This window comes from Melanaphis sacchari, unplaced genomic scaffold (assembly GCF_002803265.2).
Source record: "Melanaphis sacchari strain LSU unplaced genomic scaffold, SCAv2.0 Contig65_pilon_pilon, whole genome shotgun sequence".
NCBI lineage: Eukaryota > Metazoa > Arthropoda > Insecta > Hemiptera > Aphididae > Melanaphis > Melanaphis sacchari.
Window position 1 is genome coordinate 695,335 of NW_020271469.1, and position 16,687 is coordinate 712,021.

The window sequence follows — 16,687 nt, forward strand, 5'->3', positions numbered from 1 at the left end:
ATGTAAAATTATTCTGTTAGATTGAATTTGATATACTATATGGTTATTATAATATATAGTGGTACAAAAAAATAAAAACAATATATTATATTCAAATTATTTTAATGTCAGTAATGATAATATTGTTACAAAGGTATCATCAAGTATTCAAGTAGTAAGATTTTTCATTAGGTACTACAAGATAATTGATAATTTTATGAGTAGAGGGATAAATAATAACTAGTGAGATAAAATTTAATTAAATAATAAGTTATTATTATTAATATTAATACTTAAGCAAAAGATTAATGATTTTGTTCACTGGTTTCAATAAATGTTATTAATATGCTAGGCATATTTAACCATTTAAAAAGTCAAAACCACAGCAGATTCACCAGCAAGCCTCAATTCATTGCTGTTGACTTTTGAACTAAAACAAAATATAAATTTCATTGAATAAAAAAATACTTTATTTATTTTAATAATCAAACAATATATAATTTAATAATGTAAGAAACTTTAGTTAGGCAATTGATAAAATTAAGCTCAGATTTCAATGTATTTACATCTTCTTCTTTTTTAATTGCCTGACAAAATGCTTTTATAGCTACATAAATATTTCTAATTAATCAAAATACAACGTCAGACCTCTTTATAATGAAATATATAATCATTAATCGGTTTATTATTGAAGTATCAGAAATTAGTTTTCACAGAACAATTGTCTGTTAGTTATTAACTCAATGATTATTTAAAATAAATTACTCTAATTATTAGAAACCACTCTTATCAAATAAATAGTTATAAGTATTTCAATATATCGATGAATACATTTTTAGATAATATTAGTATATAAATACAAAGTTCATTGCATAAGATTAATATATATAACCTAACCTTACATTTATTAAAACATACCTTTTTTGAATAAGCATAGCATAAATACAATAATTTAATTTTTCCTGTTAATTAAAAATAATAAATCCATTATCATTTAAAACATAATTGAACCATACTTGCTTATTCAAGATTATTTTGATATACTAAAAAAAAAAACACTTTCATAAAAGATCAAATGCCTACACTAAAATAAAATCTCACTTTTATTACTTAAATTATAAAAGAATACAAGAAATCTGTCTGAGTTTTAAATTTATAAACATATTAAGAGATTTATAACACTTGTATTTACAGTATAAACCATAAATATAAATGTATAGCAAGTACTAAGGTTAACTAGCTGTAAAATAAAATAATAATAAAAAAGTTATTATGTCTATATCAATTTTAGAGTTGAGAAAATTCTATAAAATATAACTAATAACTATCCAATTTCTAAAAAGAACCTATAAATCAAATTATTTTAGTCATATTTGATTTAAGTCATTATATCTAATATTTATTTCAACTATCTTTATTATATAATTACTTTAATTTATAAAACAATAACTAAAACTTACTTAGGAGAAGGAAGTATGGAGCAGGCAGTTTCAGTACAGAGTGATAAATTTACTTCTGCAGGAATTCCATCAAATGAATTTAAGTTTAGAACAGTAACATTTTGACTTAAATTCCAGGCAAATAAAAGGCTTTCTGAACCACTCATTACCCTAAAATAAACAATATAATTTAAAAACTAACTTAAAAATAAAAATAATATTTTAATGTATGAATTTGATTACCTATCAAAAGCGAATACTGTATAATTATTTAATAGTTTGGCATTAAAGGAACCAAATTCAATCGTAGGCATTGACCGTAATTCTTTTAGAGTGCTTTGAATAAATGTTATATTTGGTATATTGTTATTTTCAAAGATTTTAGGGTCAGCATTAATAAATGGAACACCAGGTAACAATGAACCAAGAATATTGAATGCATCAATCATTTCATTTTTCCAGCAATTTGGTTTATCAGTGCATACCCACTACATAAATTAAAAATGCATCATTATTTAATTAAGAGTACACATTATTTTTAACTTACTTCCCAAGAAGACCATGAAGAAGATGGCATAGTTGTTTTAGATAAAATAGCATGAAGTAATTGTTCTCCAGTAAAATTAGATGTCAAAGGCACAGAACTATGAATCATATTTATTCCTTTAATATCCTTAGAATCAAGGTCACTTACAATCAATACTCTGAAAATTGAACAAACAAATTCATTTATTTAAGAATTAATTTATCAATATAATATTCTTTAATATAAAATTGCCAAATATTAAGATTATAATTTGTTCATAATTATCATTTTAAAACATACATTTATTATTTGATAAGATAAAAATAAAAACAATTATAATAAATGTTTCAAATTAAGTCATTAAAATATAATAATAAATTAATAATTTACTTATAAATGTTGGTTTTTATTGGATTATAAATAATATAATTAAAAGTTAAGATACCATTTAATAACCATAAAATATAAATTATTCTTAAATATGTAAATAGATATTTTCATCAAGTTAAATTTTTTTATATTGTATTTGTTTGCAAGTTTATTAAATATTTGCTGCTTTTTAATTTTTTACAAACTTTTGGCTGTTTTTGTTAAAGTAAAATAACTTAAACTATTTATTAAATAATTAATATAATTTGACTCACCCAGAATAATTTCTTATTAAATCACCCCAACGTGATAACAACTCATTGGTTTCTGGAAGGTTAGATGTGGCTTTATGATTAAGAGAATCATACTTTAAGTTCATATTTGGTGTAATAACAGTATCATTTTTTAAATTTTTATCCTCAAACAAATATTGAACTTTATCCAAGTACAATCCATCAACTCCCATATCCAACCAATACTTAAACACTTCCTAAAACAATTAATCATACAAAATTTAAAAATGTTTTTGAAAATACAAAAACAAATTAAATACCTCAAAATATTTTACAACATCTTCATTGCGGAAATTAAAGTCTGGCTCATCTGCAGAGAACTTGTGAAGATAAAACTCTTTTCGATTTACATCCCAACTCCAGGCAGATTCTCCAGTTACACTCAACTATTACGGTTCACAAGAAAAATTAATACAATATTTAATAATAAACTAAAAAACTAAAAATTACTAACCCAATTGTTAATAGGATAATGTTTATCATCACCCATATCTTTACCAGGATTCCAAATGTAATAATTGTCGTAATATTTTTCTTTTAGAACTGATCGTACAAACATCACGTTTAACTTTGAAGAATGATTAGGAACTAATTTCAACATTACTTTCATACCTAAAAGAATGTTAGAGTAACAAAATATTTATTTTTATATTTTAGCAGATAAATTAGATTATTAATAATATAGGTACCTTTAGTTTTTAAATTTTTAATTAGATCTTTCATTGTTACATTATTTCCCAAAAAACTATTTACTTGCTTAAAATCTATAACTTTATCTCCATCAGCTTGAAACACTGATGTCAATACTACATTTTGAACACCCAAGTTTTGCAGGTATTCAATTTTCTCATCAAAATCTTAAAAATAATTTAAATTATTATTACTAATTACTAATAAATAAGTATAACATATTAAACATAAATAATATTTTTAATAAATAATGGTTAACAATTAAAAATAAAATGTGCAATATATTAAAACATAGTACATTGTTTATGCATACATAAAGCAAAATTAAAATTATTAATGATAAACACTTTCAATTATTTATTCTATTATATACAAATACAAAACAACAATAAATACTTTAAATAGCATAATTGTTTGTCCTTTTAAAGTTGTTTTTGATTTAAAATTATTATTGAATAGTTGTATGATCAAAAGGTTCTAACTATGAATTAAAATAATGAATATACATTTTATTAAAGGTATTTTACTCTGTAATATTATTTTGTGATAATTAAGAAGATAAAACAACATTTTGTTGTCAATTGTGTATATAATATCTACATTATTAAAACTGTCAATAGGAATATTAATCCTGTATTTAATTACTTAAAAATCTTGATTACTTGAATCATATGCAGTTGATCATTTACTGTTTAAATAATAATATTAAAATAGTTTTAAATCCACTGGTACTCAATTTTTTACTGACAGCTTAAGTTATTTTCTTTACTGATAAAAAATACAATTATCCTGAGATCTAAAATCATTTAAATGTCATCATATAAATCTGATAATTGCATCAGAAAATAATAAATGCCTATTTATTAGTTAATAACTTAAATTTATGACATAGATACTTTATAAGTTGTTAAAGAAATATACATTATTTCATAAAAAAAAAAAAATAATAATAATAATAATACTGAGTTATTAAGTATAAATCTGTAAACTTAACACCCCAAGTATAAATGTCAATGATTTATTTTTCATGTGGGTGTATGTTTATTTATCTGTATAAATAAATAGTACTTTAGAGATAAAATGAATAAGTTTATTACAAACGTCTATCAATTTGATTAAAGTAAAACTTCTATTATTATTTGTATAGTAATTTTAATTGAACAATAATAATATATAATGTTTTAAAAAATTTTCTATATTTTTTTTTATTAATTTTAAGCTACATAAAATGATTAAAAGTGACAACTTACTACTTTCATTGGCAAGAGAAGATGCATTAATAATGTAGACTGGACTTTTCTGATACCATTCATGTTTAGAAGACGGGAAACATTTAGGAGTGAAGAATATGATGAATAGTGCACCAAACATCATAGCAAACCATGAAAGCCAAAATGTAACAAACAACAACCACCTTAGTCGCACCCAAAATGGACTGTTAGCATACTTCATGAGTTCTTCTTTACCCATGCCTGCGTATGCAGTTTCTGCATGATCGGATAACTCCAATTTGTTTAGCTCATCATACTTGTCGCCATCATTATCCACTTTCTTTTTTCCCTCCTCCATAAGTTTTTCCACAGCACCATCTTCTTTTTCCAACGACATGACAAACTTTAGGAAAAAAATTTTAAAAAAATTAATAGGGTTAAAAAATTAAATTTTCAGAATCATTTGACGTGAATTTCTTTACATAAAATACAAGTTTACTAATGAAAACCAGTACTTACGTGAATGATTGTCTTCAGACGAAGGACCAAAAAAAAAAACAATCACTTTTAATGAGAGAATAGACCGAAAAGAGAGACCACGAGCGTCGAACAACCTCAGCTGAGATCATCTATTAAGTAAGTACTTAATATATAGTATGTACCATGTAATAATATTATATTGATCGCAATTCGCAAGACGCAATGTATTATTCTTATCACAGTGAGTCGTGGAGATAATGTGATAACGCTGATAAACGGATGAACACTGCTCTCAGTCAGACTAATGGAAGTGGAGACTACAACAATTTAAATATACCTACCTATTAATAACATAGGCCACAGTCGATCTCATCAAGCAAGGTTATATTTGTTAAAAAATAATAATTAAACAATAATATTATTTGATTTAAAATATGTCGTACTCAATTCATTTTAGACTGGATAAATCAAAAAATAAGCAAATTTTACTTTTTTTAAAGTATTAATTTTTTTTCAATTTGTCAATAGGTAGTAGATATAGGTACCATATTACGATTTTTAATTTGGTAGGTCGATCTTCCCAGTTCCCATATAATAATCCGGAATCATCATAGTGCATTGAATTATTTACTATAAGCATTGATTATAGAATATTCTATAATCAATGCTATAAGTAGGTAGGCAGTAGACACTATTACTTGTACAAAGTATAACGGTTGTATGACATAAGCACCAAAGGTATCGTTTGATATTTCAATTTTATAAAAAATTTTCTATAATATACATACAAATAAATATAATTTTAATTAATTGGTTAATTTTTTTATCCAATTTTTTTACATATTCCATACAATTTATTTCACCATACTGGTAATTTCTTCCATTTTACAATTATTTCTCTTAGTAGGTACACCTCAATAACACATTACCGCTGGCCATTTCTCGTAAAAATCTATATTTTTGATCTTTACATAAAATTCACGCAATACCTTTATCAGTAGGTAATAGTTTTTGTAAAATTCATTTTAACGAATGCTTACGAAATAGGTAGTAACAATTAGTTGTATAGGTAACACAAAACTGCTCACACACTGTCTGTGACAATCTATCATAATCATATAATAAATTTGTCGATTAAGATTTAACGTTTGAAGTGTTTAAACGATATACATATGTAATTCTAAATTTAAATAGTTTACCTTAGCCACCTACGATTTTGGCGCATTTGTACGATACGACTTTTGCGCTTACGTCTTCCATTGAGTATATCATAGACAGAGTATAAACCATTAGCATATTTGAAGCTTGACTATAGGAGGGAAGAATTAACATTTATTACCTCTTCATATACGGAGAGCAGTGTTGGGAAATCCATGGCACACCTCAGTAGATACCTAACAGTCTATCACACATTAATTAACTTATTTATTTATTTTTCTTTTAACTACAGTACCTACCTATTCATTTTTATTTGATTCAATCCTAATTTAACAATGTCTGTTATCGCTCCGTCATGAGCCGTAAATGTTTCATCGTTTTGCCATACACGCACCATATATGAGTATCAACGATTCATGTACATTTCATATTTTCATATATATTTTTTTGAGAAGATTATTCATTTAATTATTTTATAAACGTTTTTACATTTTTAATCTATTTTTTATTTGGTCAATGCAATAATTATACCCATGATAATATCTAAATTAACTTTGATTTTGTAAGCGCGTTTCTATTTTTTTTTTTTTTTTAATAAGAGACATTATCGTACCATTCGTACCTACCTATGTTTGTTTTATCTGATCCATAAATTATAGATAATTGATCTTAAACATTTTATAAAATTCACATAGCTTTTTCAAAAATGTCCAGAACAAGTGGTGTACAATAATCTTAAGGAAATCAAAATGAGAATAGTCGAAGTATCTAGCAGAGTTTATACCGATGTTTCCTAGTTGTAGACGTGACCCACTAAATACATATATACTCAGAATCCAGAACAAGCTATAAATCCTAATACTTAAACTGTACTGAATGTATAGGGTTAATTAAAAATATTACTGTCTTTTGAAAAGAAAATGTAGGTAATCGTTAATACCTTATATATAGTTAAATAAATAATTAATGAAATAGGTATGTATTTTAATATACAAATAAAATGTTATACATATAGATAATATTATAGTATTTAAATAATATTTAAAGTTTTGAGGCAAACATTTTATTATAATTTATTAGTACTACTATAATTAGGTAACTCATATTCTTGTGTATTGGTATACTACTACCACAGTCGCTTAAATAACGCTTTGCTTATATTTATAAATATATATATATACATAATAAATAATAATAGCATTATAAGGAAGTCTATATATATATACATATGACTACAAGCAAAAGACCAAAACATCTCACTATATAAAATATGTAATGTGGATGTATCCAATTTAAAGTAGTATAATAATACTTATACTGGGTTGCATGAAAAATTGATTAATTTAATGGCTTAATAAATTTGAATGGGCTAGTCTTGGGCCACTGAATCATATTAAAAGGACTATTAACTCTTTATTGATTCATTAGATGTTTAATGATTGTTCATGCAATCTGGTATTATTGTGCTAAATTATTAATATTTAGTAGGTAATTAGTATAGGTATGGTATTATTATTATTAATGTAATCGAAAATAGTTCAGTTACCTATACACGGAAAAATGAACTATAAAAAATAAAACATTTTTAAAATGATGTAAGGTAGGTATATACCATATGTGAAAAAGTGAAAAAATTTAAGTGTAATTTTATAGATATTTTTGCATGTAAAGCATTTAATTTCAAATTTAACTCATTTTTTACTCAAGTCATCCAAATATAAATAAATTTATAAATATTTTAAAATTACTACAAATTTTTACTTATATGTTGATATGAATAATATAAATATACTCAAAAAAGACTACAGAACAATAAATACCAAAACATTTTCTATTTAAATAAAAAACAAAAATACTCAGAAAAAAAAAATTAGCTTTTATACATCTAAAATAAAAAACATTTCACTCAAATTTAAGCTAAAATTATTTAAGTAAAGTAATTAGTAATTTTCTATATTACTATATTATTTATACACATGTATATAACATCTTTAATCTTGTAAAATACATTTTAGAATATTTTTCCGATTACTTTTGTTATGTTGTAGTTAAAAATGTATTTAATTAATTTGATTTTAATTATAGTTGACAGTTGACGATTATATCATTTTGTATTATTCATGCTGGGACGCAACTAAGCTAACTAAAAAGTTGCACTTGGACGCATATAGGCTATGATGATTTTAAAATTTTAAACCTTTTTTGGTAGGACTTGAATCATCTACTGAATACTGATAATAATCTCGGACGCAAGTAGTATATACTGGACGAAATGATAATGGCAACACAATTTCCATCGTGACTTGTGAGTATCATGTCTTGTAACATTCGGGTAGATCTTGAATATCGTCTGTCGTAAGTAACACGTACATAACATTTCTGTTGACGGTGTATAGTATTTATTGTTAATGTCATGTATTGAAACAACCCATCGGTCGAAAAATGACTCCCTACCCGAAATAATCGAAAATATTACATGAATTATGTATATGACATGGTAAAAATCCAAATATTTTAGTAAACATGACTTAAAATGTTATTACCTCCAAAATATATATCAAATTCAGACATCTGGTCCAACAAGTGTCAACAGCTGATCAATGTCTGTCTCAATTGTCAAGTTATACTTGTTTGTTGTACACATATACATTTCACGTCCGCTCCGTTTTTACTTTTTGTAATCTTTATTTTAAAGTACTTATATTTTTATTATAGCATTTATAACAAGGATACACTTGTTATACATTTTCATCATGTCGTTTAAATTTATTTTTGATATACTTAAATGCAGGCAATGTGCGTATTTGCATTTACAAACAAGGACAATCTGGTAAAACATGAAAATACTCTTGAGGAGATTCGTTTTCTGTGCACTGCTAGTAATTCTATTCACAACAATAAAGCTCATTTAAGCAAGCATATGCGAAACGATTATGGTATGTTTAATGTACATAAACATAATATTATAATTTTACAATTGATACACGTATTTTTTAATTATTTAATTAACTTTTAAAGACTACTCCGCAAATATTTGTTGTATCAGACGCGCAAGTAAGGCCCTCAAACCAGTGCCAAAATGTACTTATATCAAAGGCACAAGACGTAGTTACGTTAAACGGCGTTAAGAATAACGATGATAAAATATGCTCTGAAGATTTTTTTTAATATTATGTACGTAAGTGAACTATTTTTATTTTTTAATTCAAAGATTTTTATATAAGATACATTTTACTTTAATATTATAAGTATGACATTAATTTTATTTTTTATCTATAGATCTTTCACGTAGGTATCAAACATTTTCGCGCTGATAACATTAAAACAACTAGAAATTCAAATAGAGGCATTTGGTTATGGTAAACACACCAAAGTTTGTCGAAATCATTTCGGCCTTTAATAGACTACCTAGCTGTTCATTATTTTGCAAAAAACATAAATAATATCAAAACTAGAATTTATTTTTTTTTGCGTCAATTAAATCTGATTTAGTTAAAGTATTAAAATTATCATCAGAAAAAAACCCGTTTAAATTTCATTTAAAACTAAAAGTAACCTATGGTCTATGATAGACCTAACGTTAAAAACTTGTTCAAGAATAGATCGTTTAAGACATCAGCTAAGCGATTTTTCTATATCTTTGGATTTAAACCAGATAGTGGAACAGTTATTTTCAGCTTTGATGGAAAAAAAACATATCATAATATGCAATGTGGAGTTGTTTTAGTCTTACACAAATTGATGGAATTGTATTAGGAAGGTATAGATATAGGTAAAAACCATTAGATAGAACATTTACCCCACTTACCAAGCGTACGGATAAGGATTATGCAAATGATGATGATAATTTATTTTATTACAAATAGTCAGCAAAATAATGACGATCAAAAGATGAAATATCAAAATATTTGATTTATCACCGATCATTAGGCACACACATACATACACACATACATATATACACTTGATAATAATTAACTTAACTAAAATCTAAATTATAATATACGTTTACAAAACACATTCACATGAAACAAGCCTTAATCATTTCAATCATAAATACTATTCCAACAACTTCTGTATAATTTATGCGATAAATAAATAAATAAAAGGACTATCCAAGTCTTTTGGAATATCTGCTGTCGCATAATAATTATTGGAGCACCCTGATACACGAGTATCTCTCTTATAATTCAATAAACTCTGACTTTAAGATCCACTCAGCTGACGAAACTGCTTTTATATATTACAAACGCTTCCACGTAAAACTCTAATCCAACTCCAAATAGCTCATCACTCATGAGGGATCTAGCTTATACCCGCATTACCCAGAAACTCGACCAGACAACTCAAGTGGAGCTGGTGCCGTAATTTAAAAAATGTTTAAACTGTAAATTTAAAGCCATTTGGACCTTGGTGTTTCTAATATGAGATTTCCTATCATGCTATTTTTCATTTTTAGTTTTTTTTTTTCTCCCGCATAATTATTACTTATTGTATATTTGTACAGATTGTAGTATTTTCAAAAAAAGTTGATCAACTAGATCTGAAAGACGTAATCTCACACTTTACAAACACTCATTAAATTAACATTTTTTAAATTATGAAAATATAAACCACAGGAAACAAGTAGTATCTATTAATTAGATAAAGTAAAGGAATACATATTATATAATATATTTTAATAGGACACGTTTACACTAACTTTTAATAAGTAAAAACAAAATAGATAAAATATTAAAGAGGAACACTTTCGGACTTGAATAAGTAAAATAGAGATAACATAAAAATATTAAGTTTTTAATACTTAAAATGTTCAATTTCAAGAAAAAAGAGGGTAAATAAAATACTTAAGAGAAACACCCTCTTGAACAAGTTAAAATATAGTTAACATTTAAAAAAATAAATTATGTTGAAACACTTAACCTGCTAGCCCACTATACAAATAGAAATATATTACAGTGTATTCTCGATTATTCACAGAATAGGGCGGCTTGGCATCCATGAATAAGCGAATTCCGCGGATAATTCGCATAATTAAAATTAAAATCAAAATTCAATAATTACATATAAATGTATTATTAAAAAAATTAAATCATGTAATTTTAAATAATATTTAAAGAAAATTAAATTAAAGCATGTTTTATTTTTATTTAAGCATTCATATAACATAATGAATTTTTTTTTAATTTTATAATATATAAAAAATAAACGATACACATGTACATTGTACATATTATGACATTTTTTTTTTTTTTTTATTGATTCCGCGGAAGACTGCACTGTAGGTATATGCCAAGTGATGTATATATTATATTATTATGTATGAATTAAACACTAAAATAAAAAATGATATGTTCAATTTCTTCATTGTACACATTTTTTAGCTCTTCTTTTTCAACTTCATCACTATTTCTGAAGATGATCTTCATAAAATTATGTAATCTCCAGGACTAGCCAAAAATGTCAATAAATTCTTAGCAACATTTTGCTTTGGTATCTTTACATGGTTAGTTTTTGATTGGTTTATTGAATAATATTATCTATAATAATATATTAATTAATATATTATTATGTATGATATGATATTAAGTCCGTTAAATCTAATATTGTTTAGAATTTTAATAAATGTGTATGAGTAACCATAACAAAACGTTTAATAAAAAAAAAAGTGAATTTTATTTTACTGTATATAATATAATATAGGTTTTAATTTTTTTTAAATATTAACTACTTCGTTTTCTACAGTTAATAAATAATTTTTAATTTACTAACAAATCGATCATTTCAGTAGTTATCTACATCCTACAAAACATAAGGAATATTAGACATTAAAATCAAACAAATTTAATTAAAAATATTATAATATGTAATATAATAATATTAATTATTAATAATAATGTATTAATTTGTATTATATTGACAAGTATTCAAACTTTTACTTTAGTATGTATTAATTGCATTCTTGTGGTTTATTGACTAGTAAATAACAAGGTATATTTATTATTTAGTATAATATAATATGATAAAATTAGTAAGACTTCAACATTTATTTCAATAAAATACAAGGTACTTACCATATTTTTAAAATAAATTATTCCTTTGTAAAAATAGTTATTTTTTAAACAGTATAAATAATGTTTTTGGAAAAATAATTTATAGTTTTATATCCAACAAAAATATTTTTGTATTTAAATAGTTTACATATCTAACTGCAGATTATTAATAAAAATAATGATAAAAAATATTACTGAATTAAAATCTTATAAATAAATGTTAACTTAAATTTACTGTTATTATGTAAATAATTAATGAATTATAAGATAAAATAAAGTAGGTAACTATTAAAAAGTTAATACTGATATCTGAAACCTGTAGCTATTGTGCAGTACAGTGTATACGATTAATCTTTAGAAACAAGTGATTCAGAATTTCTATATGTTTTAGAAAACTTAATGTCAGTGGTCCATGATTAAAATCTTTTGATAACTATAATTTAATAATTAGTAATTAATACAATGCGATTAAAACAGCAATATAGATTACTATTACTATTCTAGATATTATGTACATATAATATCTATAAATTAATAGGTCAGAAAATACAATTATTATAAAAACATGTTACCTTGTTTCTTTCAATATTATTAATAATTATGATACTCTGCTGCTCAGCATAAATTACCTGAGGATATTCCTAATAGTCATAAAAATAATAAAATATCAATTGATAATTTTATTATAAAATTGGTGGTATGTAAAAGATTTAAATTACTGACATGTTATTTTTTATGAATTGAATACTATTTTACTGGCTGTAGGTTATAGATACTTATCTTGTTTTTCGCTCTGTCTATTATAAACTCAATTCTCTTCGATATAGTTAAATTTTAAAAAAATATAAATTAATTAGATGTAAATCAATTTTAAAAGAAGTAACTAGTAAAAGTTACGACAATTCATTGATTAATTAATAAATATTAATGTTATTAATTAATACATTTAAAATCACGATTTAATTTCATTGTTTAAAACTTATCACAAAGTTTTAGCTGGCATAATAATAAATTAAAGTATCAAATTATAAACGATTTTTTTTTTTTGTGTATAAAATTTGTGTTGGCAATTCAATAATATGATTATCAGAAAACCCTTACCATAATATATTAAAATTATCTAGTTTAATAAAATGTAACAACAAAAAAAAAAACTTTAAGACTCAGTAATTTTTGTAAATAGTACAATAAGTCTACGCATGTATACATTTTTCTTCCAATATCATTTACATAAGCATAATACGCATTTTCCATCACGATGAATATAGTACGATTTGGAAAAATTGATGTAATTAGTATGTTTTGATCACATTTTTTAAAAACTTTTATTACAGTACCTACAACAAATATTACGTTTTCCTTCAAACAGTAAATATTTCATTTTGACAATATTTATATTATGCAATGCCCAAGTAGTAGGTATATTAGCCTAACCTAACCGACTATTTTAATATTGGTATTTAAATGAGAAATAGTACGTTGTGTCTTAATCTGATGACGCCAACCGATTCATTACCATTTTAAACAAATTGTTTAATGTCTAACTCAATTTTAACAAAAATTCTAAAAGTATGTTTTGCATCGTTCGCCGCCCCACAATTATAATACCTTTTTGTGATTTTCATTGTCTCCAGAGTCCGGCTCAATATCGTCGATTTTCCGGTAGTTGTCATCAATCAAGTGCTGAACAATTGATTTAATGTATTCATTACGGGTTTGGGCACAATAACATTCGCTGATTGGACTATGGGCTATGTTGTGATGAGTTGAAATGTAATTATAATAATATATAGGCTGCAGTAATGCTGTGCTTATATCTATTCTAAACGCCGGAAAACACTTGATATTTGCTATAACAATATTTGATTAATTATTTGTATTTATATTTTATATACACACCTCATTTTTATCATTGTCCATACCCCAGATATAAGTATTAAATATTTTACTATATTTATTTGTTTTATTATTTTATAATGATAAATCTTGATATAAATTTGTTATCAGCAAGAATCGCTGTTATGATCCAGGATAAACTAAGATATCTAGAATTAAAATAATACAAACTCCGCTTCTAAAAAATTCATAAATCTAAAATCACCATCATTGTTATGCATGAATGCTTCATTTTATGATAGGCTTATAATGTATATAATAATAATGGAGTTGGTATTTCGTTTAATCTAGACATCTTATTCTTAAGGTTCGTTTGGATTGTAGCTCTTGATAACTACAAAGTTTTATTGAGGTTTTTTTTATCGTATAGTCTAACCAAAATTTTAATTAAACATATAATTGTAAAATATTTAACATCTTAATTTAGGCCTTAGGATATGCGCTACATTAATATTCGGTGTAAATATTAAATAAAATGAAGAAATGGGGTGTATAGTGTAAAACAAAAGATAAATGAATAGTGTAAGGTTTTAAATACTTTATGCAAACTTATCGTATGTATAAACAAGGCGTTAATGTAAACAAAAATAATATTTTCACCTACATAGCTACAGTATTCTGTGTAGTTGATAATTACATTTTACCTCGTCATAACTCTGTCTATAAACAACGTATAGGTACTGTGATTGATAGGTAGATAGGTAGGTACAATGAGCGCAGCGTACGGTGCAAATCGATCATGCTTTTATTTGCACTTAATACAATATACGTATACGAGACACGAGTACATATTAATATTAAATTGAACCCTGTCTATCGCTTCTGACATCTATTTGCTTGTTATTTTGGTATTGTACACAATACCAAATTTGGTAGATCACAAAAATATTCAATTAATATTGTTTAATAAACGCGTTCACGCCCTACAGTATGAGAATCATCATTCCTGCTCGAGATCATTTTATCTGCGCTTTTCGACGGCGAGGGACTGCAAAAGGATATTTAGGTGCATGGTGTACGCAATGTAGGTGGTGATGACGACGAGAATACACGATTGAAATGTTACGGAGTCTGTGATGGCCAACGGTAATTCAGCTCTTTGAAGATTCAAAGGCTTAAAAGAAGTACACCGAAACGGATCGCCGCACGGTTCCTGGTATTGCATGTGGGTATCATAACAAAAATACTATTGTCTGGTCTTGAAACGCCTGGATGGCAATTAGTCTTGTGATTAGGTTAGGTAATTTTCAACTAATATTCAAGTAGAATATGTTGATATGTATTGAAATATTTATACAAGGTTGTTTTGTTTTGTTTTTTTTTTTTATTTTTAATTAGAGAATAAACAATCTATACCCAAAGGTATAATAAGAATATGTGCTGCATTATATTAAAAAACATGAATAGGGTGAGGGAAGAAACCATCCAATGATCGCACTTCCTTTTGCTTAAATATATGTGTAACTATATATATTTTTTAATTATTATTATCAATTTTTTTTTCGCTATTCATTAAAAGATTTCTGCACCAATTTCTTTTTAAACGCCGTTGAGAGTTTCTAGGAATTGTTTGAGTGGCTAGACCGGATATAAGAGGATTTGAGTGATCAGACAGTTTGTTGAAAAAACGTTCATAATACGTTTTAGCGTCTTCATGTATAGTTTTTATTTTTAAGTCTGAGTGGAGAGTAAAATTAGAGATATAAGGGGGGGGGCATTGGTGATAGAGCGTAGGATTTTATTTTGTTGAGATTGGATTTTTTGGTATTACTCCATAGTTGAAAACCATATGTCCACATAGGCTTAATTAAGGATTTGTAAGTAAGCAATTTGATATTTTATTTAGTACCTATGTTTATTAGTTAATAATGTTTTGAGCAACCGGATACGTACATTTAAGGCGAGTTTTTTTCCCCTTACATTTTGCGCCCAGGTGAGGCGACGATCAATGGTTAGTCCTAGATACTTAACAGATTGAGATGAAGGTATAGGTATGTCAGCTAAAGAAACTTTAAGGCAGGGATCAAGGCAAAGATTAAAGGTAGTGTGTAGTGATTTAGATTGATTTACTATAACTCTCCAATTATCGTACCAGTTAAAAAATAGGTTAAGGTGACGTTGAAGGTTTATACAAGGTTTTAAAAAAAATAATTTATATACCTACGAATATAATACCTAATAATATGCGTAAATTGTTATCTATTATAAATTGTATTAATTAACGGAAAAAAAAAAATTAAAAATTTTACTCACAAATTCAAGTTTTTTCCCTATAAATTAATAATCGATATGGAACGCTGTGGCTACTGTGGATCGCTACATATACCACGGTCCCATTCATTTTCGTCAACCCTCCGTCTAACAAATTTACACAGATAAACCACAAACGGTGTTCTGACTGAGCTGCACACCAAATTATATGTATTTATTACATAACTTCAATAAATTGTAGGAGTAATATTTTTGAGTATAATTTAAGTGAACATATTTTTATTTTTTTTTTTAAGTAATACAATAATATATAATAAATTATTATAGTTAAACTTCAATTGTATAAAAATTGTGTAAAAAATCCATTTTTACTATTTTATCT

General features: G+C 25.3%; 1 protein-coding gene and 1 long non-coding RNA gene across 3 annotated transcripts; one reads left to right on the forward strand and one right to left on the reverse strand.

Moving 5' to 3' along the window:
- Positions 1 to 245: 245 nt before the first annotated feature.
- LOC112600617 (neutral and basic amino acid transport protein rBAT-like) lies at positions 246 to 5,148 on the reverse strand. The gene is made up of 10 exons (XM_025347894.1): positions 5,027 to 5,148; positions 4,547 to 4,910; positions 3,296 to 3,463; positions 3,061 to 3,218; positions 2,867 to 2,992; positions 2,589 to 2,803; positions 1,966 to 2,122; positions 1,662 to 1,906; positions 1,440 to 1,589; positions 246 to 409 (listed from the first exon to the last, which is right to left on the reverse strand). Exons 2-10 carry the CDS (start codon positions 4,902 to 4,904, stop codon positions 346 to 348), a joined length of 1,641 nt encoding a protein of 546 aa, XP_025203679.1. The 5' UTR covers positions 4,905 to 4,910; positions 5,027 to 5,148; the 3' UTR covers positions 246 to 345.
- Positions 5,149 to 5,251: 103 nt separating this feature from the next.
- On the forward strand, positions 5,252 to 9,551 carry LOC112600618. Of its 2 annotated transcripts, none has more exons than XR_003115009.1 (5): positions 5,252 to 5,368; positions 8,355 to 8,450; positions 8,937 to 9,081; positions 9,164 to 9,323; positions 9,425 to 9,551. It is a non-coding gene; the product is annotated as an uncharacterized LOC112600618 (long non-coding RNA). The 2 variants fall into 2 exon arrangements; XR_003115010.1 differs by having other exon boundaries at positions 9,164 to 9,319.
- The last annotated feature ends 7,136 nt before the right edge of the window (positions 9,552 to 16,687 follow it).

Bases quoted from the DNA above. Each gene is read 5' to 3' on its own strand.
- LOC112600617 (XM_025347894.1), bottom strand. From the start codon at position 4,904: ATGTCGTTGGAAAAAGAAGATGGTGCTGTGGAAAAACTTATGGAGGAG. The intron at 3,464-4,546 runs GTAAGTTGTCAC...ATTATTTTTAAG, and splicing joins TTCTCTTGCCAATGAAAGTA to ATTTTGATGAGAAAATTGAA. The intron at 1,590-1,661 runs GTAATCAAATTC...TGTTTATTTTAG, and splicing joins ACAGTATTCGCTTTTGATAG to GGTAATGAGTGGTTCAGAAA.